At 41.7% G+C, this 27,972-nt stretch overlaps 1 protein-coding gene across 1 annotated transcript in view; it reads right to left on the reverse strand.

Moving 5' to 3' along the window:
* RYR3 (ryanodine receptor 3) overlaps positions 1-27,972 on the reverse strand; it is a 355,591-nt gene that overhangs the window by 284,721 nt on the left and 42,898 nt on the right. The window contains 4 exon segments of the mRNA XM_059372112.1: positions 1,384-1,483; positions 2,367-2,479; positions 6,186-6,264; positions 8,565-8,639. Of these exon segments, the coding sequence (XP_059228095.1) occupies positions 1,384-1,483; positions 2,367-2,479; positions 6,186-6,264; positions 8,565-8,639 (367 nt within the window).

A 27,972-nucleotide genomic window follows, 5' to 3' on the forward strand; every position in this document is an offset into this window, starting at 1 on the left:
TTAAAAAAAAAAGTCACATAATTAAATCACTTTAGGGGCTACCAAACTATCTTGGGTATTGAATTAACAGTAAGAATGATGAAATGAAATCATGCCAGAGGAGAAAAGGCTGTTTATCATTACATCTTGTACAGGGACAGTGTGATAGTCCCATTTTTTATTTTTTATTTTTTGTAACCAGGTGAGGCAAATTCTTCTTAAGCTTCTCTCAAATAGTCAGAAATCATTTCCCAATTTTCCTCTACTTTACTGTACTGACAGTTCCAGTTATATACCTTTCTTTGCATTAAAATCATTCATGATATACTGTAGGGGAATTCTTAATAGCCAATTTATTTAGAAAAATTAAAACCTTCCCCAATCCTGCTCTTGATTAAACTCTGTCATCTCATGATGGCGAGGTCATACCCCACTTGGATCCATCCCTTGCAGTCCTCAGGCTCTTCCAATCAATATTCTAATCATGGAGAGAAAACTGCCAAGTGCTGGTGTATCACAGCCCTTCCTAACTGAACTCTAGCTGGGCAATATCCAGGGAAAAAGGGTCATTATGAGGCTCACTTATGCTCTCAGGGCTGAAGTGGGCTCTCATGAGGGGATGCTGAGAGGGCATTTTCTGCCTGGGCAGACGACTCAAGAGATGAGCTATCCAGGCTGAATTACAAGGACATTCAACACATCGATAAGGACCTTTTTGATGTGATTTGCAAACACTTCTTAATTAATCTCCTACTGTGAAAATGAAAAATTTAACATGGGGGAAGATCCAGTCCAAACCTCCCCGGGGAAGACTAAAACCCAGAGCTTCTTGATTCCTGACAGAAAGGGAATGATAACAGACTCAAGGTGGTGGGTTAGTTCTGGTGTAACAGAAGAGGGCGAAACACCACCTGCCTTTTTAAAGCCTTCCACATGTTGCTGACAGAGTTAAAAAGTCTGTCATTTTGTGACAATTCAGCTTTGTTCTGATGTCTTCTGAAACTAAGGCAACACCTTGATGTCCTCATTTTTCCCTCTATTTTCAAACATCTTATCACAGAAGGGCATTTCCAGTTTGAAACTACTGGGCTCAAGATCAAAAATCTGGTTAAAACTGTGGTAGGAGTAAGTTTTTAAACATGCTGACCTTGCTGTAAAGTGCTATAATGTAAGATGATAACCTATAGCCGTCACTGGCATTCGATTACTCTTTTCAGCTGCAACATTACCCATGAGTACGGTAAGTCCCGCATCTTTATTTTTTAACTTGAAAGGTGCATTGACTTTGCCTGGCTCCAAGAATTAGGGTATATTAAACCAACTTTGATGCTTTTACTTCCACGGGAAAAATAAACTACTGAGAAAACTGATTACTGTTCAATGGCAGCATACGAAAAAGCCCACCTTCTTCAACACTACTTCCTGAGCACGTAGGATGTACATTCCAGAGTGTCTGCATAAAAGAGGCGTCCACTTGTACGTTCCCGTTTGACACTGAGAGATGCTGCAGCAGAAACAGAAATGAGACATTTGTTAAATCACCAGGCCAGTCCTGACAGAAGGAGCTCAACCTAGAATCTCAAGGATTGAATAAAAGAGTCTCCCTGTCATCAAGCTCTTTCTACACCGCCCTTGGCAGACTGCTCCGCCCATTCTAGAAGCAGCTTCAAAGTGGGACACTATTCAGGGAAGAAGTTTCCAGCCACAGAGGTGGCAGACGACTGTTGACTCCTTCCCCTCAGCTGGATCCCTGATTCAACAGAAAGTCATAAAATGTTTCATCCTGTTAGAAGGGAATTCACAAATAGCAAAAATGACTTCGGCATTTGGTCTAGGCGAAATAAATTGCCCGCAGGATTGGTGCTGAGATGCTTAAAAACTTTTGACACTTCTCTGATATTCAGACACCTGAGGGCTTGCTGTCAGTGAAGCCCAGTACCCCATCCCAAGATGCAAAGATCTTACCTGCATCTCTCAAGCCCTGTGACATGCCATTGGCCGAAACATTTTAAATTCTCCATTTCTCCCATATCAGTTTATTTCCCTGTATCCTGTTCTTTCTGGCTTGTTCTTTGCCGAACAAGAGCTAAACCGTGTGGGAAATTCACAGCAGCGGAAGCTAATGTAGAAGTGGTTTTCTCAGGAAGGGCCTGGAGCATTTTAGCAGAGTTGCTGGGCACAGTACCTTCATCTGAAAGGACAACTAACAGTTAAATTCCAGGCCCCATGATAATGGAGCAGGGGAGAGAACTGAACCACCTATCTCTCCCCTATACTGTGCAAAGGATTCTTATCCTACCCAACCTACTGTGGCACAGTTCGCCTCCATCATGAGGTCCTAAAGGAAAAATGTGAAAGCGAAAAGATGCCTCCTAGGAGGTACTTACAAGGTATCTTTCAGAGGACACGCTGACGAGAATGAGGTCATCACCAATTCGAACTTTCTCTCCCTCAGATCTCTGTTTGGATGCCGGATGTATGGTCCACCAACAGGCTTCTCCTACACAAATGCTCCTTGAGTTAGTCATTGCTTCATGGAAATCAGTGTCCCTAATTCTGTCCCTCATTCTCCCTCTCCTGGTAACAATCCCTCCAGTGCGCAGGCGCACGCATACGCACACTCCAGACCTCAGTCTCTATTTAGCCCCATATCCACTTGACTACGTCCATCACTTTTGTCCTCTCTGGCAACAGAAAGACAGTGTTTGGGAGAGAGTATTGGAGGTCAGAAACTATAGAAGCCTTTGAATATTTTTAAGACATAGAGAAAAATTCATTCTTCAAAGGCATTTACAAATCTTTAATTGACTTCGCTGGTCTACTGACAACTTACACACTTTTATCTTTGCCACACTCTCCAAGAAATTCTATTAAAACATAAATAATTCTGGGGTGCCTGGGTGGCTCAGTAGGTTAAAGCCTCTGCCTTTGGCTCAGGTCATGATCCCCGGGTCCTGGGATCAAGCCCCACATCGGGCTCTCTGCTCGACGGAGAGCCTGCTTCCTCCTCTGTCTCTGCCTGCCTCTCTGCCTAGTTGTGATCTCTGTCAAATAAATAAATAAATAAAATATTAAAAAAAACCATAAGTAATTCTACTAAAAAAAAATCAGATTTTCAAAAGGCTTAAATCTACAAAGACTAGGACAGCAGGTGGAAAGTTGATAGCAGAGAAGAGAAATGAACAATTTGGAAAAAGGAAAGCAGATAGATGCTTTCAGTGAACAGAAAGCTAAAACCCAAGTCTTTATGAAAGTAAGAAAATGGAGGAGAAGTTCTCAAGAAATAAGGCGATCCCTGCTGCATGTTTCACAGGAAGTCTCTGGAATTGGAGGTAAGTTACTATAAAGGTAGCAGCAGAAGATGAGGTTGAAAACAGAATTGACTAAAAGCTATTAAGGAAATTTTATCTCCTGGCATCCTTTCCTGTACCCTGCATGGCTAGATGACTCCTTCTCCTCTACCCTACAAAAGATTAGGAGTTACATCTGTGGAATGACCAACCATAAAAGTTCTGGTTTTGTAATACCAACGACTGTCAAACAAGGAAGTGAAAAGTACTGCAAAAAATAGAGAATCATTAAAATTTTATGTCCTTGTAAGTAAACCCCCAGCTCCTTTCCCTCTGCCTCTATGCCTCATACACTAGCTGGGATGTTAAATCTCCTCCTCCCTCACATATAAGGATTCCTCTTTAGGGGAGCCAAACTACCCAAGATAACTTTTACTGACTTGATTTAAAAATGAAGGAAGACCAAGGATCACCTGATATCCAAGCCACAGCACTAACACAAACGGCAAGAACAAAACAGTGGGGAAAGAGACTTGAAGAAAGCAAAGATTATGAAGAGCCGAAGAAAACTTTTAAAAAGTCATATAATTTATAATTGCAGAGAGATAAGAAAAAGTTACATTTATAAAGCAGCAATGAAAATACCCATGAATGATCACTTTGGATAAAAAGTCTTCAATCCTGAAAGAGAAAGAAAGAAACAAAAGGGTTATAGGATAAAGTTGAAAAAAATCTCCCCAAAGAACGAAGAGAAACAGATTAGAAATACGAGTGAAGAGAAAAATAGAAAACCAATCTAGAGGATTTCCAGAAAACATGAGCAGAGAAAACAAAGTTAGGAATTAACAAAGAGATAGTATTAAACATTTGCCAAAGCTAGAAGACAAGAATTCAGATTGAAAAGGCCCACAGATTCCCTAGCACAGTGGAGAGAGACCCACACCAGGGTCCATTCTCATGAGCCTTGGAACAAATAGGATCCATGCCCAGATGTATCACTGTGGAATTTCAGACAGAAGGGCAAAAGAGAAGACCTGTAGTTCTGAGAAAATATAAGTATGCCTTACATAAAAGATCGGGAATCTGAATGTAGATGTCTCAATAGCCAGCCATAAGCTAGAAGAAAATGAAGAAAACCTTCATGATGCAGTGGACAAAATATATTTCCAATGTAGAATACCATGAATTACTTGTGAAGCTGGAATTAAGGAACTTTTAGATGACAATTTACCTCCCTTTGATCTTTTCTGTAAAAGCTACTAGATAATGGGGTTCCACCAAAGTGATGTGGTAAACCAATGAGGAGGGTAAAAAACAAACAAACATGAGATCTGGGAAACATGGAATCTAGAAGAGAGACAAAGGAAATTTTCTGGATGATGGTGGATGTTTCAAGAAGAAGACTCTAACAGAACAGGTGATATGAATGAATCTGATCACGGGCAAGTTTCAGTTCTACAGGCAGTTTGAAATGAAAGACTGGATCACAGAAAATCCAGTGTACAGTTTTTTTTTTCCCCCCGACTCTTAAAAAGTCTAAAATCATTTTACCAATGTAAAAAGAATGAACATATGGGATTTTCCTGGTTATGTGCTCTAAGACAGACCCCTGGTTTACATCTCAAGGCCAGCTCACAATGGTGAGTGTGAGACTTCACACATTTTGTAAATTGTCAGCCAAGGTTGTCAACACCTTAGAGGAAATTATATTTTAAGAATAACACTTAAGCTGAAAGCACATCAACCTCAAAGCCAATGCACATATAATCTTATTTTAAGGCAAAAAACTTAATGGGTGGAGGCAAACCCACTCTCCGGCTTTGTCCAAAAATGAGAAGAGGAGAGGCAGAGGGTTCTCCTCAGGAATTCTCAGACATCCCCGTGCATAATGCAGAGATGGCAGGTGCCCAGGGTTTAATCTCTTGTGTTTTGTTTTTGTCTTGGTTTTTTTTTTTCTTTTTTCCTCTAGCTCCTCTGTAAAATCAGACAATTTGAATCATCCCCGTAAGAACTGACAGAGTGTTGGAACAACCTGGACTTTTGTCCTTTGACTACCCAACAAAGGATTTTCCCTTATTTGGGGAAAATGTCATGATAGTAAAGATTGTGTTCAAATTAGAATCATTCTATAGTGTGACCTAGGATGTTTTCTCTGGCCTCTCTTTTTTCCTGTCCATTTTCCAAAGTCTGGGTTTTCTACTTTAGAGCAGGTTCTACCCATCCTTCACCCAGTAAACTCTCATACTGCTTGAGTGAACCTGAATTAGTTTCTGCCATTTGCAACCAAGAATCCTGACTTATAGGCCAACCTGTAAATGTAGCAGAAATTCCATACACTTGCCCTTGATGGATGGTCAGATTACCTATGAATGTTTCCAGCCACAGAGAGCACCCCACACCCCAAGGCCAGCTATTAGGATAATTGCAGCTATTGCAACATGGTTTTCTTCATTGAGATGAAGTATGCCTCCTTTCAACTTCTAACTGCAGCTCCCTTGGTTTATGCAATAACCCACAGCAAGCCAGACCCTTCTTTGATACTATAACTGAGTATGTATAGTTATACTGATCCTCTGTTCTTCATTTCTGGTTTCCAGGGAGAAGTTGCATCATCCTGGTCACCATCTCTCTCAGGATCCACCTCCTGTCAATATTTTTGACTGAACTCAAAACACACAAAAAAGCCAGTGTCTCCCAGGTATAGGACTATGGTGAAGGCATTATGCTTTCCTTCATTCTTAGTTCCTATGTCCCTATCACACATTGTTTCCTTCTTATTCACCTAAATTTTATCAAACCTATTTCTTGATCCCACCAGCTGGATGGTTTGGCAGCCAAAATGAGGAACATATTCAGTACCCTTAAGCCCTTAGCACAAGACCCCAGTGAGCAGGAGATCTGGTAATATTGACTTACCTGTGGCATTTTCCCGTAGACCTACATCAAAGGCAAGTTTATCTGTCTGGGATCTTGATGTGGTCAAACATGTTAGATACTGTGGAACAAGAGCAGATGCTAGTGAAGTCATGCTCTTCTACTGGGTCTTGGCATCTCTCCACTAGCTGGCTTCCACTTTTCAATTCTGACATTGAATTACTGTAGAAAGGGCTTGTTTATTGTAGTCAGTGATATATAACACTTCCAAAATATACTTTTGTAGTATATTTAAAATCTCAAAGATGTTCTTATGTGATGACCCAGTGATTTAACTTCTGGGACCATACGCTACAGAAATAAGTCTGAAATTATTATTTTGAACATATTCAATCATATGCTTTATGAATTCAAAATATGCTTTATGAGTTCAAAAATACTGAGGAACTCTTACACTGGAGACAATAAAAGTGGAACATATACAACTAACAATAATGGAAAGGCTGATAAACTTTGGTACTTCATTTTATGAAATATGCTATCATTAAGAGTTTTTATCATGAGTGTGTAATAGCATGGAACATATACAGCACAGTACACTTGCACAGGTAATAGATATGCAAAATTTAAATACCTGGCAACTATGCTAAAAGGAATTACACCAAACTGATAACTGAAGTTCTCTTTGGACAGTGAGAGATACCATGATGATTCCCCCACTTCTACCAAGTTTGTTTTTCAAACTTTCTAAGAGCTGTGGAACTTCTTAGTATCTATGCTTTTTTTTTTTAACTGTAAAATACATGTGCATGTAAAACTTAACAATGATATTTAAAATAACTTAATAATGGGGGAAAAAACCCTGGCCCATTCCTCGCCTCCTTTACTGACAGGCACAGCAGCTGATCTTGGATTTAGACCAGTTGGCAGATATGCGCTTAGAAAGTTATTTTCTGAGTTATTCTTCTACTTCTCTGCAACAGGAAAATGGAGAATCACCCCACTGTCCACAGTCCTATGTCCCCAGCTTCATTATCAGAGCTGCTCTTAAAAAGAACTAGCTAGTATAGAGTTTATCTTAACTTTTTTTGAGGGGGAGGGTCAGGACAGTAAATCTAATAATAAATAACATAATCCTTCAGCTCTCTGCCATGCTGTTGGCCTGAGTTTTCAAAGACAAGAGAAACATGCTGTTTGAGGGTTGGGTCTATTTATGTAGGAAAAAACAAATATGAAGGTTTGATTTACTCTATGGATAAGCACCAGGTTCCAAAAGATACACGCTCAATTCTCGATTCTAGACATCATTAAGATACAGAGTTTCCAACTCCCTAAATGTCCCCATCTCCTGCTCCAATAACCTTCCATTTGGTCACTTTTGTTCTCTGTCCTTTGCTACAAAAGACTACAATAGACGAATGTTGAGGTTGAAAAGGTCAACTTCTTACCAGTGCTCAGGGAAAAAAAATGCTGCAATAAATAAATTATTTAAGAGGCAGCTGCTGCCGCCACTGCCAGTGTGACAGTTCAAGCTTTGAGATGAACTTTGCAGCATACTGCAGGTGTACACGTGTGGAAATGAAGTCTGGAATTGATGTAACATTTTCCACTAGGGCCAGACAAAGATGACAAGACTTCCTCACACTGAGAGAGCAAGTGAGGATGACAGATGCAGGGACAGGAGCAAACACGTTGAGAGCTGACATGTATCATATTCGATGGGGATCACGATTATCCTCCTTAAGATGCCCTGTCCTATATTGTTTTACAAATTGCATTGACTTAAAACTTGAACAATTTTTTCTCAGCTTACATTGAGTTATCCACATTTTGGTTGATTCTGGTTCTAGAGCCCTAACTGGTTACAGCCCAATGAGCTTTCTGGGACTGTTCTGCTTCATGTCTTCCTACTGCCTCTGGATTCGTGTAATACCTTCAAATGACTCCAGGACTGAAGGCAATGGATACAATCCCATTCCCTGCAGCTAGTCAAAAAGTTGAAACTTCACAAAAATCTCATCTGATTGATTTTTCTTCTATCCTGGCTATCCTTATATGCTCAAGAACTCCATCATTTCACAATTTATTTCTTCATTAAGTCAACAAATACTTATTGAGCACCTAGTATGTCAAGGCACAGTCCTTAGTGGAGTTAGGTTTAGTGAAATTAAAAAAAAAAAAAAAAAAAGACAGGGTCTTCTGCCTCGTGGAGTGAGGAGGAGGGTAGTCAGACATTAAGCAAATACGTAACTGGAAAATGAGATAAGTTATATGAAGGAAACGAAAAGTCAGTGTGTTCTAATTATTTACATTTCAAATAATTTCTGCTGTTAATAATCTACAGGCTTGTTGGTTTCCTCTACCTTATCCCTTCCTTTTCCTCCTCCTCAAATGGTGAAAGCAGACATCCGATGTGCTTACCATTCCGCTGAAGGAGTGCCGCAGGAGAATCGCGTGGCCATATAGCAGGGTCCTGTGGCCACCCCCTTGTGCTGCCTGTGGGAAACGACAAGGAAAAATGTCAGCACCAGCAGCTGGTGGCCCCTCTGAGAGCAAAGCATGACAAGAATTCTGGAAGACAGACTACAAAGAAAAGAGCCATGGCAAAGCTCCCAAAGAATTCATTCTAGAAGTAAGTGGCCAGCCTACAGGCATGGGGGAGATGCGTGACCACAGCCATGCAACATCCCTGGGAGAGGGTGTGTGAGGCCAAACCTCCTTTTGGAAATGTCCCCTGCCTGGGATCAGCAGAAACCCCAAGCTGTTCCACCAGAGAAGCATATAAATGAGATATGTACTGCTTACCTTCCTTTGAAACTTCTCAGAAGCGTTCAGAGCGAGAGAGAGAAACAAATGTGATGTCACTCTAGCCTAGCGACAGAAAAGCAGCTTGGGGGACAGGCATATGGTCACATTCTACACCCTGCGGTCTTTCCCCTTCAAGGCACTTGGCCTTCTACCCAATCAGTTAAATGGGTCTTATTCACCAGATCTCACCATTCCAGCTGACTCTGAAACCCAGGACTTTCAAAGGACAACCAGTAATGCAGAAATAGGTCCATTGGTTGAGGTACCACCTGGTTCCTTCTCTGCCTCCCCGGGCAACCCCACTTGGGCTGTTTACTCAGTGGGAGCCAACCAGCAAGAGATGCTCAAGAGGAGAGGCAGCCCACCAGAAAGCCACTGTGTCTGCTGCTCTTCCCCTGAGTCCGAGTCACACATCGCTATCTGAACTGAATAGCACACGATCACAGACGAAACTGTTACTATGGAAAAAACTGAAATCTAGAAGAAATCCTACAATTTTGGGACATCAACCTTTTCAACCTTTTACTGAAATCTCTTCTTATCCTATGTTTCCTATCCTATTCCTACCCCCTCAGAGGCAGTCAAATAGTTTTGATCACACACGCCTTTTAGGAAAAAAGTATTTGGGCACAGGACCCCATCACTAATGCATAAAAACATTTGAGCAGAGGACCCCATCCTTAGCACACAAAAAAGCATCCAAATGCTGAGATGAAAATGAATCCTAAAGAGAAATTCTAACACTTGTCTTCTATATGCCAAGGGCACCTCTTATGGCCCTTATTTTATTTAGACCCACATACCAGCAGCCCCAGAGGTGGTCTGAGGTTCTGCTCCTCTCCTGTGCCTACCCTGCCTCAGAGCAATGAGCAACAAAGGGGAAAGCTGGGGGTATGGAGAGAAGGTGCAGGTCTGAATAATAAGGTCTAGAGTCATTTTATTTCAACTCTATTTGGATTAAAAGAATCACTCTGTCAAAGAGATAATCTTTTCATGTCATACTAGGAGGCTCAAGAAAAGAAAAATGATAGACGTGGTATCATGGTTTTTGAAAAGCAGATAACCATATATAAATGGGGCTGTACTCTCCTCAGAGCTTGGAGAGATTTAAGGGCTTCCCAGACTTCAATACAATGGAGGAATTAAATGTTCTTTGTGCTATTTCCGAATTTCTTGAAATCATTCGAACTAACTTCAGTTGCTGTATTAACAAATGTGTCAACAGCTATGTTAAAATTAGTCACACCAAATAATTTGTACATCCGTCAGTCTGATATTTTCCCGGCATACCTGCAATATTAGAAGCTAATTGATAGCGCATGATAACTTAGGTGTGGGTGTGTGCTTCCAAAACGGTCCCGTGTCTCCAGCTAAACTACTGGTGTTAACCATGGGTCACACCCCCATCTTTGTTCCCATCAACCCAGCAAGTAATCTTAAAAAGAGTCCAGCATCGCTGACCACAGAAAGTGGCACGGGAGAGGTCCGTGCTCCTCCTCTTCTCTGGCACTGCTGGAAACCTCTCCTGGCCCTCATGTCCTTTATTATAGTGCCAAGAGAAAAGCAGAGAGACAAAGTCCAGGTGCCCCACTGGGACTGAATGCGACAGCACTGTGCTGCACCCAGGAGGTTTCCCAGCCCCACTCCTCCCTCCACTAGGGCAACAATCTCTCTGCGGGTGGATGTCTGCTTGTTACAGCCTAAGCCTCTGGACGTTGCTCCACAGTACTTGCTTCGCTAGGGCCTGGGGTGGAGCCTGGGAATTAGCATTTCTAAAAAGTTCCCAGGGACATGACACTGAAGTTCCTGGTCCTGTGATGACATCCTGAGAACCACTGCTTAAGGAACGATCAAGCTTCAGTGCTTGGAAGAGGAGAGGAGCTTTTCCTGCAGAAGCTTTGATATTCATCATTCTGGGAGATCTACTCTGGGCACAGGCTATACGTAGGTGCTTTACGTAACATCGTAGCTCGTTCTCCTAAGTTTCCTAAGTAGGAATAATTTCTTCCATTTATAAGGTGAGGAGTTTGAAGTTCAAAAAGGGTAAGTATCTTGCCGTCTATCATATGGCTGGATGTGGTGGGGGGTGGGGAGTGAACTCACAGTTCATTGCAGAACTTGAGCTCGTTTCACTCTGGTTTCTGTAATATCTTCATTTGCCGACTGTGTACAAAACCACTATACAAAGTAACCAGGGAAGCAGGAGATGGACATATTTCCTCAGCTCCTAAATGAAGGTGAACTCTTATGGCTGGGATTTAGTGAACACTAAGCATCCAGCAGACACAGAACCATGCCAAGTGTGCTATGTGTATGATCTCACTTTATATTTGCCATTAATGCTGTGATATAATTAGAGTAATTATCTCCATTTTATGGCAATGCAAACTGAGGTTTCAAGAGGTTACATAACTTGCTCAAAGTCATACAGGTTCTAAGGGCAGAGTTGGGATTTAACCATTTGCTACGTTGTCTCCTTCTCGGTAGTCTGGTCTACAAGAAAGTCTACAAAGACTCGGTATTAAAAAAAAAATGTTACAAATAGGAAACAATCTGCCTATTAACACAGATGAAAACAAGAATCACTGGAATAGACCAGGAGGGTAAAAAGGGCATTGAGAAATAGCTTTTATTTTTTAATTTAATTTTTTTAAAATTTATTTTTAGATTATTTTTTATAAACATATATTTCTATCCCCAGGGGTACAGGTCTGTGAATCATCAGGTTTACACACTTTACAGCACTCACCATAGTACATACCCTCCCCAATGTCCATAACCCCACCCCCCTTCTCCCAACCCTCTTCCCCCCAGCAACCCTCAGTTTGTTTTGTAAGATTAAGAGTCACTTATGGGGGATGCCTGGGTGGCTCAGTTGGTTAAGCAGCTGCCTTCGGCTCAGGTCATGATCCCAGCGTCCTGTGATCGAGTCCCACATCGGGCTCCTTGCTCAGCAGGGAGCCTGCTTCTCCCTCTGCCTCTGCCTGCCACTCTGTCTGCCTGTGCTTGCTCTCTCCCCCTCTCTCTCTGATAAATAAATACAATCTTTAAAAAAAAAAAAAGAGTCACTTATGGTTTGTCTCCCTCCCAATCCCATCTTGTTTCATTTATTCTTCTCCTACCCCCTTAACCCCCCATGTTGCATCTCCACTTCCTCATATCAGGGGGATCCTATGATAGTTGTCTTTCTCTGATTGACTTATTTCGCTAAGCATGATACCCTCTAGTTCCATCCATGTCATCGCAAATGGCAAGATTTCATTTCTTTTGATGGCTGCATAGTATTCCATTGTATATATGGAATATACATCTTCTTTATCCATTCATCTGTTGATGGACATCTAGCTTTATTGATAAGGTAGACCGTGACGGGTCCAAGTGTTGATCGTCAATGAAAGTTAGGAGGAGGAACCCACGTGAGCAAAGGCCTGGAGGTGGAGAGTACAGAGCCCACGTGGGGACTAGTCAATAATTCACTGACTAGCACTGGGGTCAGCTGCAAGGAGAGGCAGCATCTGGAAAAAAGTTAGGGCACAGATATGGGGCAGTCAGATTATGGAGGACGATGACTGACCGTTCCACAGCTACCGGGACACTGGTGTAGGGTTTTATTTGTTTGTTTTTCTTAGTAGTGTAGGTTTTTAGAAGGAGAGTGTCGCAATCCAACATGCACCTTTGGAGGTAACCCTGACAGCACAATGGTGGAAGAACTGGAGGTGTCAAACCCCAGGGACAGAAAAAATCATTCTTTCATTTTGTTTCTATGACAACAGGAGAGTGTAGACCAAAACCTTGGTGTCATCCTTGACTCCTTCCTCCCGCTCAGGCTCTATATGGGTGCCACCTTCGAAATGCATTCTACACCAAGTATTCAGTACCCTGCTGCTGCCAGGCTGGTTCAGCCTACTGCCTGTTTTACCTGGATGGCAGTAATGGCCTCCTAACTCTGCTACCTGCTGCACCCCTACTTCCCACTCCGTCTTGTAGTTAGAGCCAACATGGCAGCCACAGCCAACATTTTATAGCCGTTAGTTACATCGTGTTACCTTCTTGTTCAGCTCTCCCCCTATTCCCCTGCCACCCACCATGGCTCCCTTTTGCACTTAGACGTGCAATGTCCTCGCCATGGCCTCCAAGACCCTGCATCAGGACATGGCAAATATTCTCTGTAAAAGACCAGACAGTAAAGATTTTAGGCTTTACAGGGCACAGGTGGTCTCTGTCATATGGTCTTTATTTCAACCAACTTTTTCAAAACTTAAAAACCATTCTTATCTAGAGAGCTGTCCATAAATAAGCCACAGCCTGGATATGGCCCCAGGCATTGGTTGCTGATCTTTGTTGTCCCTGATCTAGTTCCACCTCTGACGTCATCACTTACCATGAGTGTGAGCCCCATCACCACCTCTGTTCCTGCCACTTGGGCCTCCCTCTGTTATTCAGACTAGGCTGCTCCCTCCTAGAACAGGACCCCGGTGCATGTGTTCCTTTCCACCTGGAATGCTCTTCCCTCCAATATCCTCATGGCTTAGGGCCGGCTCTATTCAGTTCTGTGCTTATATATCTCATTACAGAAACCCTTCTGAAAGAAAAAGGGTCTTATCACTCCTTCTGAAAGAAAAATCACCCTTACTCTGTCATAATTTGCTGCTATATTATTTCTTGAGGCATTTAGTATCAACTGACATGAATTCATGTTATTTTTGATATCTATCTTCTGCCACTCCCAAAGATATAAGGTCCGTGTGCCTGTTGTGTTCTCTGCCATATCAACATCACTTTTATCAGTGCCTGGCAAAGAGGAGGCACTCACATTCATATTTCCTGGATGAATAAATAATAATTATACAAAGTGATCCTTTTGTCTCCTTTTTACAGATGGGAAAAGAAAAACTGTCCCATACTCAGTTTGTAAGCAGTGAGCCTGGATCTGAACCTGTACCACAAATTCTACTAACTCTTTCCACAGTTTGACTAATTCTGGAAGAACATTCCAGGAAAGATGTGATTTGCTATACAGATGACTGCATAGGCCTGTTCACAGGAAATCCAGACCTCAAGACTGTGAGGCTTCATGGGGATGGCAGTCCTGTTCCTCCACAAGTGACCTCCACAGGCACCACTGGCAGGAGGAGATTCTTAGGTACCACCTCAAAGGATGGGAGTGGGGTAGAGCAAAGCTGGTAAAAGCACCTGCTGCCTGGTTCAGCGGAAACATGTTCCACCAGATCATTAATTCCATCATGTTGACTGTAATTTTAAAATTAATTCCATCACTGATATTTCTTTTGGTGGTTATCAGAAGACAGTGCCTCCCCATAAGGGAAACATGATGTGGCAACAGACAAAGGGTAACAGTGTTTCTCTCCATCCATACATAAGTATTTCAAGACTGTTAGACCTCTAAGCTACCTTCTTTTATAATCTAGAACCCCAATTCCTCTCCAGGGGTCCCAGGCTCTGAGAAGGCTCCTTGGTGAATGTAACACACCCCATTAAATGCCTCAGAGGCCACCTTCCTGGGAGAGCCTGGAGGGCATGAAATCATTGGCTGGATGATGGCTTATAAGCACATGCTTTCATTTTCCTTTCCTTCCCTACCATACTTCTGTTCTGTTCTTTTAGTCGATCAAAGAAAGAAAGAAACCTTTCTAGAAGGTCACAAAGCATTATTTCCTCAACATGCTAGAGGCCCTTTTACGTTGCTCAGGAGGACTGCATTTCTTCTGATACAAGTGACAACTGATAAGGAGGCCATATAAGTAAAAACCAAAACCAAAACAAAATAGAGCAAAACAAAACACCCCAGTAACACCTAATGATATAAACAAAGGCAGGTAACTCACTATTTTCACTTAGAAAACAGAATCAAAGATTCTATCCGCAACTGAAAAATATTCAGTTTTTAGCAACTTAGATGAGTTAAACCTTCAGAATGAAACCACAGACCTTTATTCTATAAAATACAATTTGATTTGTGAAATAGAGAGGTGTACTTTGATACAGAATAAGAATACCAATATTTGTAAATGCTTTTTCTTCCAAATTTAACTTATAGATTTAGGGCAGTTTTAATGAAAATTCCAATAGAGTATTTTGGAATTCAGCAAAATTGCTGTAAAATTCACCTGGAAATATAAACACTAGGACATTTTTATTCAGAAAGAGAACTAAGTTTTAGTGAATATTATGAAGTAAAATTAATTTGTTCATTCTGGTACTGTTTCAAAAAAGAAGAATGTAGCACGATATAGGCAGCCCATAAACAAATATAAATATAGCATGTGATAAAGCAGATTTTTAGTACAATGGTGGTGAGAAGGCAGTATTATTAAGCAAATGTCACTAGGATAGGTGGACAGCAAATCAAAAAGCATTCAGGAAGATCCACAGGAAATATAAAAGATTTTGGATGGATAACAGAATCAACTATTTAATTTTAAAATTAAATTCTAGAACAACTAGCATGTAATAGAATGGTCCCACATTCTTTACAGACCTAATATTTATCCATGCTTTGAAGTAACAGATGCACTCCAAGGAAACAATAACCAGATCAGATTGTAGCAAGATCACTGAACTTCAGAGCACTGGAAACAACATTTAATAAATTACAGAATACTTTGCATCACTATGACACAGGGGTTTCCATCTTGTTGAAATGTAAGAAACAAACTAAGCCTCAAGTAAAGAAATAGGCGAAGGATATGAATAAAGGATTCCTAGCAGGAATGAAATTAAAACATATGGAGGGGATTTTTATCTCTTCTCATAATGAAAGGAATGACAACTAAAGCAATTTTTATACATCATTTTACATCAACTAAATCTGCAAAAGAATAGGGAAAAAAAAATGCTGTCAGAGCTGCAATTTAGCTGGTGTGATCCCCCGCACAGTGACACTGAGTGCAACTCTTTGGCATGGCAATGTGGTAATATATTAAAGATCCGCAAAGATGTCCATGACCTTTGCTTTAGTAATTCCACTTCTGGAAGTAATTCGAGAAAAGCAAAAAAAGTATGCACACTGTTGTGATGAGAGAATTATAATGGAGGCAAACGAAACACCTGGAAGGAGCCTAAATGTTCAAAAGAAAAATGCTGTCTAGGAATCATGGGCTTCTTCAGGATGTTCTATCCCACAGCCATTAAAGAAGTCAATTACAGAGGCTACAAGAAACAGAGGAATGTGTTGCAACTTGTCACTGTGAAAAGGCAGAATGCAAAATGCTTTTGACTGTTATGTATATGCAAGAATGATAAAGCAACCTATAAAAAGGCAATAGACATTTGGTTGATTGCAAAACCAAGGGAGAGTTTTCCAAATTTTCAACACTACCATCACGTCATTTCAATTAAAAAAAAAAAAAAAAAAGCAAGCGTGTTGGGGACAACTGTTGAATGTGTTTAAAGAAGTGGAGTGCCCTAAAAGTGTTTTGTCTATTTGTTGACACTGCATTTGCTCAAGGATGTCATATGCTTGCCAGAATCCTCAGTGAGTGACTTTCCCTGCCTAAAGCGTTGATGGCAAGGCATAGCAGTATGCCTTCGTTTTGGCATTGATCTGGAGTATGGCTCTTTCCTGGTGATAAGTGGAAACCCAGGGAGCCAGTCTTTATCCAGGATGGCTCTGACCCCCTCCTAAGTTCCCTCAGACCCTGCTCCACACTCCAGAAGAAAACAATCTCTTACCACAGAAACTCGCTCCTGCTGGAATCCCAAACACACTGTTCTTTTGTCTTTTGAGGACCCTTCATCATGGGTCCCATCCTTGTTCCTGGAGACTTGGTTTCTCCACTATTCGATGCTTTCAAGGCTGCTTCCCCAAGCTGCTAGACTCCAGAGGTCCACCTCCCCCTATTGCTACAGGCCAGCCCAATAGCCCGCTGTGGTCAAACACCCAAGTCCACACTTTTTCAGAGGGGTGGGAAGATGAGACTATACTTCCCCAGCTCAAAGGGCAACAAAGGAACTGATGCGGCATTTTCCAAGGAGGTCTTGATAATAAACTCCTGCTAGCAGGGATGATTTTTCTTCTTTAATGATGAATTACATAGGCCACCGAAATTTAGAAAGTGTAGACCAGGGGTGGGAGCGCAAACGCTCAGATTAGTTTGACTTGTGCTCTGAAGTCAGAATCAGGGAACAGGACAAAAATAAGCACATTCTAGTCATGTGAATTCCCTTACTTTGTGGGACATCCCCAAGGGCCTAATGCAGACCACTACACACTTTTCTTCACCACTTTTTCTGAATCAGGTACTCTACTTTTCAACGAGGTAACTGCCAAATTCAACTTTTCCTGGGCTCCCCCTCTTGGGATATAAAACACTATAGAAGCACAAGGGGCCATTCTTCTAATTTGACACCTTGATTTTCTATTTGTAATAGGATGATTACTATGGACCTAAAACTCTTAGAGGAACCTGAACCAATGTCTACAGAGAGCCACACCTTCAAGACAGAATCCCCTGAAGGTGTTTTCTCCCGTAAGAAATCCTTCAAGAGAATCTGGGGCAACTCAACCAGGACAGTGCAGGACTTTAGCTAAATGTACCTGAAAGGAAGCCACATTCTGGACACCGTTGATGGGCCTCTTGGGATATCATTAAAAATGGAAATAACAAAATAGAATTTTAACGTTTAGAAAAGAGGAGGAAGGTGTGCCACCGAACAGCCCCACTTCCCCAAGTTCAGTGATCATGGCAGTCTCCCCAGTTGCCTTTCCAATACCACAGGCCCACATGACAGAGGCTGTGAGGCACAATAGGACCCCCAAGAGAAAAGGCTGACTCGGGTTGGCTGAAGGCCTACGGCAGTCGCTGTTCCTTCTGCTACATGTTCTTGCAGCAATAAAGAAGGGGGATGGGACCCCAGGGAGCTCCACCTCCCATACCCTCAGTGCTTCCCCTCCCATCACCTCCTACCACAGGACTGAAGAATGGAATGGCCCAAAAGCTATGCTTAACAACAGGCTATTCTCTGTTCTTTCATTTTTAAAGTACAGAGGACACAAACAAAGCCAACAATCCATCCCCAACCACCTACCACCAATGCCAGACTTACCACTCCCACAGCTAATAATTCATTCGATTCAGCCAACCCACCCTCTTGGAAGCACCTCGAATTATTTGCCCTGGGTGAGAAGACTCTGGCCATCTCATTTTTGTTCAGTTCATAACTTCCTCAGCCACATGGAAGTATTTTAGGACAAAAGGATGAAAGGCCACAGCCTGATTTGAGAAACTAAATTCTGGGTCATGAGCACCGTCTATAACCAAAAGTTGCACAGCGGGGAGGTGTTCTGTTCCGGGAGGAAGCCCCTCCTACACTGATTTGGCCCAAATCTTACAGAGATTTTAGGAAGTAAAATCTGAGATGGCTCAGATGAGCTGGGATTGAAAAGAAGCTTTGGGGGTAAGCCGGAATTCATTCTTTCTTGGAAACGCTTAAATCCATGAGAAAGAAGAGTCCTTGCACAGTGTAGACTTAAATCCTGAATGCATAGCTAAAGGCAACTGAGGCATCTCTTTTCAAGTCTCTAAAAATAAGTTTTCGATCCATGAGAATCTATGTAGACAGCTGCAAGCATCTGCCTTCCCCCCTCTCCTAATCCATGGAGTTTGGGGAACAAATCAAGTTACTCTGTGAGGCTCCCGCTAGGGCCAGGATTTCACAAACACTGATCTTTTCTTTTCAAATATTTTATTTATTTATTTGAGACCAAGAGCACAGAGGGAAAGGGCGGGGGAGAAGCGAACATCCTGCTGAGCAGAGACACTCCTCCTCCCTCCACCACTCCGGATATGGGGCTGACTGAGCCAACAGAGGCCCCTCACAAACACTGATTCTGAAAAAGGAAGATATGCATTCTCCATGGTGGGGAAAGAGCTGGCTCTTGGGATGCCTCCAAACTCAGCACAAGGTCATTCTAGAAACATCTGTGCTTTCCTTTGAACATAGATGTCCCAGAGAAACCAGACAGCCAGAATGGGAGCTCTAACACATGTTTCTTTTTATGGCATCTTTGAAGAGAACAAAATGACAGGAGATATTTGTCAGGGTAGTAATGACAATTAGATTGATGGCAAGTATACTTCAGAAAGAGGTGAAGCAATTATTTTCTCCGAAGTCATGTTTGCCCGTTTGTCCCATAGCTAACAGACTTCTAAGAATCTGACATTGCCCATTTCATTCATCACATAAAAGAACCCAAGCAGCCAGATTTGTTTTCCAATTACTGCTCTGGTTATGATTTGAAACACCCATACTCATCATTCGTCAGGCCTTTGAGGAAACAGTGGACCAGCAGCCTCAGAGGGTCAAGACTAAGCACTCTGCCCAATCCTGGCCTTTCATCCAAGCTAACATACACTCAATATTTTCTACAAAGAGTTTAACATCTGAAAGGTCAGATTACCTTGACATGAAAAAAATCAAACACTGTCTGTAATCTACTATTTCTCTAGGAGGAAAAAAAAAAATCCCGTTCATTCTGTAGATAATAAAAATAGGAGTAAGTTTTTATCATAAAACTGCCATTGAGTCTTACTGTGTGCAAGCATGTTTACCCATGTGGGCTATGAGGCAGAAAATGATATCGATTCTATTTTGATCTTTGACCCACCTTCCTTTCTCCTGCACTCCTTAACCTATTTTTTCTCTCTCCTGGATGTTCTTTCATTCCTCATACCAGTCCCAATTATGATCTTGCTGGACAGACATCAATTCATCCTGTTCTTTCTACATCCATACAACAAGCCCGGGGCCATATATCTGAGCAAAACAAACACACAGCCTGATCTTTCCTTGAAGAACAAGAAGTGGCCTTGGGTGGAGAAGCTGATTCTGTATACCTATGGGCCCGTGTAAGGAAGCTAGGTGCCCCTAATACTTTTTATCTATTCTGCTCAATACAATAGCTATAATCATTATAATACAATAGCACAATCATTCTGAACATTTCATGGACTGATTGTAGACAAGCAGTCTTCGGCTATCTATCAGAATCACTGGTAGAGCCTTAAAAACAAAAACAAAACAAGCAAAACAAATCCTCTACAGCAGTAAAGCCTGGACCAATTCCCTAAGCTGCTCATTAATAGGTCTGTGATGGGGCCTGGGTTCTCAGGTGGTTCCAATAAACAGCCAGTCTGGAGAATCACCCCTCTGGGACTCCTCAACCCCACTGGAGACCTCATCCAAGTCATCCGTAGGATACTTAGAGCCAGCAAGTACTTCTCTGTTCTCAGATATGTCCTTCTGGACCAGTGACTGATTTTACCTTTTAGCATTTCTCTAGAACCCCCATGATGCAAAGAACAAATATGGTTGCTTCCTCTTGTACTTGACAGCGGTTGTCAAACTAAAAATTGACTTTCTCTGCTTCTCCGTCCCTGAGCTCTACTGGCATCTTTGTGACAGATTGAAAGACAAAATCCCTACTGTCACATATATGTGGTGAGTCCCACCACGAGGACCCCGAGACCCACTCCTCTTCACCATGTTGAAGGGAAGCTACACTCTTCCTGAGCTGCCTTGTCCATATTCTGGACCTCCTTCCCCACCAACCTGGACTCCACTGGGCCTGGGAAAAGATAGAGTTTATGGCAAAGAACAGAGCAGGTTAGGGGGAAGGTCTTTTACTTTTCTCCGATACTACTGGGTCACTCCTCTCCCTACTCAGTCATCCCTGCCGTTTTCACTCTGGTTCTGTGCTTTCTTAGGACCCCTGCCCTGAAGGCTACACTTCAGCACTCTGCATTTTTATTGGCAACTTTTACAATTTACAATTTAATGATTTTCAATTTTTACAATTTAAAATGAACAATTTTTTCTACTTTTCTGTGTCTGCAAGGCTCGTGTCTCTTAGAGGTGTTCTGAATCCTCTAATGTTTAATCAGGGCCCTACACACGGCTGCTTTCAAAGGCCCACCCTTCAGAGGCCTCGCTTAGGTCTCAGTGTTCCAGCTCCCACCCAGCTCTCTGTCAAAGAGAAAAATAACAGTGTTTTGTTTCTTTGTTTTAAAAAAAGAAGTCTTTTCTGCTGATCTGTGAATGGAAGCCAGGGAATGGGTAGGGCAAAGCACCATTGGATCTGTTTTTCTCCACACTGTGCAGAGAGTAAATTCATCACCCTGACATTGGAAGGAGAACCTACTAAGACTGACAGGAAAACCCAACTTCCCTTGAGCTGCAAGGGAAGCTTTGTTGAGTGAGGGAAATACTAAAATTAGCAACACTGATCTGTGAGAGGAGGAGGGGAGAAGCTCAGAAACATGGAGTACGGTTCACAATCCGAACCCCAAAATAAAACTAAACTTCAGTTGTGTTGATATTTGCCTCCTTCAATGGCTGGAGAAAAATCAATCAATCCATCATTTCCCAGTGGGGTTGGTAGTTATCATTAATGTAATATGGTGACTTGGAACTGAAAATAACATTGCAAACAATGAGCTAGCTAAAAAATAAAGAAAAGGATCTCGTCTACAATAGCACCAAAAACAATAAAATACTTGGGAATAAATTTAACCAAGATGAAAGTTCTTTATACTGAGAAGTACATGGATTGGAAGAATATTGTCAAAATGTCTATACTAAGTCATCTATAGATTCAATGCAATCCCTGTTGAGAGTCCAATGACATTTTTCACAGAAGTAGAAAAACCACCTAAAATGTATATGGGACCACAAAGACCCACAAAGCTAAAGCAATACTGGGAGAGGGAGAGAAGAATGAAGCAGCAGGCACCACACTTCATGATTTCAAGCTTTATTATGGAGATAAAGGGATCAAAACAGTATAGTACTGGTGTAAAAACAGATGTACATAGACCCATGGAAGAGAATCAAGAGCTCAGAAATAAACCCACGCATCATAGTCAACTAATATTTGCCAAGGGAGCCAAGAATATTTGATGGAGAAAACACAGTCTGTTCAATTAACAATGCTGGAGAAAGTGGATATTTAAATGTAAAAGAACAAAACTGACTCCTGGCTTATACCACTCACAAAAAATAACTTGAAATGGACTAAGGACCTAAATGTAAGACCTGAAACCATAAAACTCCTAGAAGAGAACAGGGGAAATTCCTTGACATAGGCCTTATCAATGGATTATTTTTAAGATGACATCTAATGCACAAACTACAAAATGAAATATAAACCAGTGGGAGTGTGTCAAACCAAAAATTTGCACGGTAAAAGAAATGATAACAAAGTAAAAAAGGCAACCTACAGAATGGAAGAAAATATTAACAAATCATGTGTCTTAAAGGACTAGTGTCCAGAATCTATAAAGAACTTAGCAAACTCAACACCCAAAGAACAAATAATCCAATCAAGAAATGGGCAGAGGACATGAACAGACATTTCTGCAAAGAAGACATCCAGATGGCGAACAGACACATGAAAAAGTGCTCCATATCACTCGGCATCAGGGAAATACAAATCAAAACCACAATGAGATATCACCTCACACCAGTCAGAATGGCTAAAATCAACAAGTCAGGAAATGACAGATGCTGGCGAGGATGCGGAGAAAGAGGAACCCTCCTACACTGTTGGTGGGAACGCAAGCTGGTGCAGCCACTCTGGAAAACAGCATGGAGGTTCCTCAAAATGTTGAAAATAGAACTGCCCTATGACCCAGCAATTGCACTATTGGGTATTTACCCTAAAGATACAAATGTAGTGATCCAAAGGGGCACATGCACCCGAATGTTTATAGCAGCAATGTCCACAATAGCCAAACTATGGAAAGAAGCTAGATGTCCATCAACAGATGAATGGATCAAGAAGATGTGGTATATATACACAATGGAATACTATGCAGCCATCAAAAGAAATGAAATCTTGCCATTTGTGACAACATGGATGGAACTAGAGTGTATCATGCTTAGTGAAATAAGTCAAGCAGAGAAAGACAACTATCATATGATCTCCCTGATATGAGGAAGTGGTGATGCAACATGGGGGCTTAAGTGGGTAGGAGAAGAATAAATGAAACAGGATGGGATTGGGAGGGAGACAAACCATAAGTGACTCTTAATCTCACAAAACAAACTGAGGGTTGCTGGGGGGAGGGGGTTTAGGAGAAGAGGGTGGGGTTATGGACATTGGGGAGGGTATGTGCTTTGGTGAGTGCTGTGAAGTGTGTAAACCTGGTGATTCACAGACCTGTACCCTGGGGATAAAAATATATGTTTATAAAAAATTAAAAGTTAAAAAAAAAACAAATCATGTGTCTGATAAGGAATTAATATCTGATGTATAAAGAACTCAGACAACTCAATAGCAAAAAGCCTTAAATAATCCAATTAAAAAATAACCAAATGGACATCTTTCTTAAAAAAAGACATGAAAATGGCCAAGCGATACACAAAATGTTGTTCAACATCACTGATCATCAGGGAATGCAAATTAAAACCACAATAAGATGTCATCTCACATGTGTCAGAATGGCAATCATTCCCCTGACACCCCACAAAAAAAACAAAACAAAACAAAAAACCTCCATGGGATAACAAAGCTGGCGAGGATATAGAGAAAAAGGAAACTTCATGCACCATTGTTAACAATGTAAATTGATATAGCCACTGCGGAAAACAATATGTACGTTCCTCAAAAAATTCAAAATAGAACCACCATATGATCTAACAATGCCATCTCTGGGTATCTGTCCAAAATAAAAGAAATTACTGTATGGAAGAGAGATCTGCACCCCCATGTTCATGCAACATTATTTATAATAGTCCAGACATGAAAACAATCTAAGTGTCCATCAACAGATGAATAGATAAAGAAATTTGAGGGGTGTGTGTGTGTGTGTGTGTGTGTGTATACACAGATGAAGAAGTTGCCTGTGTCTTGTTCTCCATGAAATGGAACCAGAGTTGTTCAAGTTCATGTTTGTGACAGAAGAATACGATAGGTCTGTGTATACACACACACACACGCACACACACACACGATGGAATACTATTCAGTCACAACCTCGAGGGTGTTATGCTAAGGGAAATAAGACAGAGAAAGACAAAACTGTATAATCTCACTTATTTATGGAATCTAAAAAGAGGCAAAGTCATAGGAAAAGAGATCATATCTGTGGCTACCAGAAGTAGTAATTAAGTAAATGTGGTCGAAAGGGACAAACTTGTAGTTTTGAATCAGTATTGAGGATGTCATGTACAACATGATTGAGGATGAGAAATAACACTGATCTATGGTATATTTGAAAGTTGCTAAGAGTACATCCTAAAAGTTCTCATCACAAGGAAAAAATTTTTGTACCTACATGAGATAGTAGTTATTAACTAAACTTGCTGTGGTAATAATGTTACAGTATATGAATGTCAAGTCATTATGCTGCATTAAACTTACACAAGTATTATATGTCAGTTTTATCTCAACAGAGCTTAAAAAAAGAAAACACTATAGCTGATCTCTGCTTATTACTCTGCAAGACACTGCTGCTAATGATCCCCAGGAACTGGAAGAAGGTAACAAGTTATCTAACAGAGTCAGTCCAAAGTGAGAGGGAGAGCCAGAGGGATGGATGGACTTAAGCCAAGGCCACTATAAAAATTCCTGGTAACCTATTAATGCCTACTAATCAATATTGAACCATTGCTGTTTAAGCAGCTTGAAGAATCAAGGAAGATCTTCCTTAACATGCTAGAAAACGGTGCCATGAAGCCAGAAGATGGAAACAGCATACAGGAGGTTCTCCAAAAGTGCTTTTTAAGTAAATGGAGAAGGCACAGCATAGTACAATATAGCTAAAGACCACAGGAAATCTGTTATCTCACAGAGAAAAGAAAAGCTTAATAAGGGCTCTTATAAAGACAGGAAAAATTGAATGATACTGGAATTATACCAGAGATATCATTGGGATCTTTACGTTCTTCATAAAAATAAAGAATCCCTAAGGTGCATGACATAACCTCTCCTCTGTATCCTGCTCATCTCTCCTCCATTAGCCATAGCAGAGGCTATGTCATATGCATCTCTAACACCAGAGGTTTGCCTCTGACTTGTTCTCCATGAAATGGAACCAGAGTTGTTCAAGTTCATGTTTGTGACAGAAGAATTACGATCAGTCTGGGTTGCCTTGTTGCCACACTGGAGCAAGGATGCTCTCAAAGACCTCAGCAGTGACTTTTAGGAGGCTCCCATGCACTCCCTCTGACCAAGCACAAGGGATCTGGGCATCACAGAGAAAACGATGACTGTATTTTGTAATGTGCAGGGTATTCGGAAAGAGAGAAGAGTCTAAGTAATACGAGAGCAAAGAATGGGGTGACACAGTGTGAGTAAGTTCACTGTAATGCAAAGTCCAGTTTCCAGTAGTCTTAAAGTCTTCTCAGTTCAAATTATGATTGTCTTATATTGATGTTATTTTTCAATCCCTAGATTATAAAACAAGGATGTACATTAGAGAGGCTATTTAGCAGGTGGAAGAACTCTGGATAATGTGTTCAGCTCTTGTCACTGATTTGTTATCATGGTGACCCCCTTGTCCCTTATTAGTAAACTATCATGGAGATTACTGTTTAAAAAAAAAAATCCAGTCTGAAAAATTGTAGGAACTCTATCTGGGACAGAATGCAGGGCAGGATCTCATAGGCTACAAACTGGGCTTTCTGGAGCCAGGTGTCCCTGACTTCAAGGAGGCTGGGGACATAAGGGGTAGGTTGTTGTCTCACCGGCTTCTGCTCTGGAACCCAATAGGATGTGTGGGGAAAAGGTGGATTCAGCCCAACTTTCCTTTCCCAGATGAAGTAAGTGTATTTAGAGTAGATTTTTTTTTTTTAAAGATTTTATTTATTTATTTGACAGAGAGAGATCACAGGTAGGTAGAGAGACTGGCAGAGAGAGAGAGAGTGGGAAGCAGGCTCCCTGTTGAGCAGAGAGCCCGATGTGGGACTCTATCCCAGGACCCTGAGATCATGACCTGAGCCGAAGGCAGCAGCTTAACCCACTGAGCCACCCAGGCGTCCCTAGAGTAGATCTTATAGATGTAAAAGTCTTGTGGTTTGGAGGGTTAGACACATTCACGTTTGTTAAAAACAGGATCATTTGGGGCTGGATATACCTACGCTTTGTGCCAGGATCTGAAGACAAATGGAAGTAGCTCTTATGGGATGAGACATAGATAAATGTCAAATATGGAAATGTCTTGATTATTTTGACACACTTCTCAAAATACAACAATTGTGACATCACCGTTCAGAAGAACATGGAGCTTCTTAACACAGTTTAATACAAGAAATTACAATAAACTGTTTTGCTTCTGTTGGAATATTTTAGTAGTAGACCACTACAGAGGAAAATAAAGGACAGATAGATTCCTCTTTTGCAGGGGATGCATTTGGAAAGACAAGTGCAAGTGTGGGGAAATGCGGAGTGATGTCTGCTCTCCACAAGAAAGAAAAACACTAAGGTCCACTAACAAAATTAAAATGAAGTTAATATACATTTTGAAAAGTGCACAAGTCCGTGAGTGTTTAGGGACAGACAGATATAGAAGGGAAAGAGGCCGGCGGATCCGAGGAGGATTTTCTAATTCCTGTGAGCATAAAACACTAGGTGAGAGGAAGGCAGGCAGAACTGGACCCGTCAGGACCAGAATTCAGCAGAGTGAACTTGCCGTTCCTGGTTGCCATGGGAACAGCTCAAGCTAACAAAATCGAATAAAAAGTTGCAAACGACGTAAATAATGTTAGAGGTGAAGCAACCACAGCCTAGGGAACTCCACCTGGGGAGAGAGACGGCAAGGAGTTGCTGAGGGATGTGTGCTGTAGGTAAGAAGACCAGGAAGCGGAGCTCCATATAAACAGGCCAGCTGGAGACCACATTCTCCAGAGGCCGCGGAAGTATGGCCATCCTCGTGCCTCCCTCACTTACTTTGACAGAAATCAGTGCAGCTCATAAACCAGGGATCTGTCTATCCCTGTTGCTTCACCCTTCACACATCCAAGTGGCTGCCAACAAGGAACATGGAACAGGGAAACCACCGCTGCTCATCCTCCAGGTGACCCAGTTCCACTGCCTGAGATCAGAGAATTGTATTCCCGACATTTAGATTTGCCCACCAGGGTCCTCTGCACCCCCCTGGGGCCTGGGGTGCTGCAGGGAGATAGTGAGAGGGCCTGCCAGGGGGGGGGGGCACGGGTGGGGGAGGCGAAAAGGCAATCCATCCCGCCACAAAATGCACAACTCTGAGCAGAGCAAGAGATCCTAAAATGCATCTTGTTAAATATTTGCCCTCCCTTTCTCCTATTGTTGGAAATCTCCAGAAACAAGCTATTGGATCCATTCAAGGCTGAGAGACGGAATAGGAGTTGGAGATATTTCACCGTGTCAGGTCATTATTTCCAAAATTCATATGAATCCTAATGATAAGACCTTAGAACAATATCCCAATATCCCTTTCCCAAGCTGGCACGTGAAAACCTGGGGGCAGGACATAAAGTTGGCAGGGTCCTATCATAGGGAGACAGTTCTGTAGACTACTGGGGCAACATGCCATCTTCTTTGGCACCTGTAACTGGGCCCGGACGCAAACACGAAGTGCTACCTTCAGTTTCAGAGAGTCAGTATCACAACTCTCCACTGGACTGACTCAAGGCGCCTCAGCAATCCCAATCCAGTTACCCTCACCCACTGAAAAGACAGAACCTGAAGCCTTGAGTACCCCAGCAATAATTCTGGAAATCCCTAAGGCCAAGTCCTGTAAATTTAATGTGTATATATCTAAATAGTTATTTGTTTTCTAATTGTTGTTTTTTTAAAGTACTGCATTCAACTTACCTTTCTAATATCTCACCCAAGACAGGAGAAGAGGTCTTTCAGGAACAGTCTTTGCCATGAGTTTCCATCACTGGTCCCACCTGGCCCAGTTGGCAGGACTCAGGGGAAGAGGAAACACCTTCTCAAGCCAATTCCCAAAGGCTGTTCTTCAGCTAAAACTCATGCGGTGCTGGTCCCACGGACATGGGAACAGCCATTCGTGCATTC

Source organism: Mustela nigripes, chromosome 13 (genome assembly GCF_022355385.1).
Source record: "Mustela nigripes isolate SB6536 chromosome 13, MUSNIG.SB6536, whole genome shotgun sequence".
Classification (NCBI taxonomy): Eukaryota; Metazoa; Chordata; class Mammalia; order Carnivora; family Mustelidae; genus Mustela; species Mustela nigripes.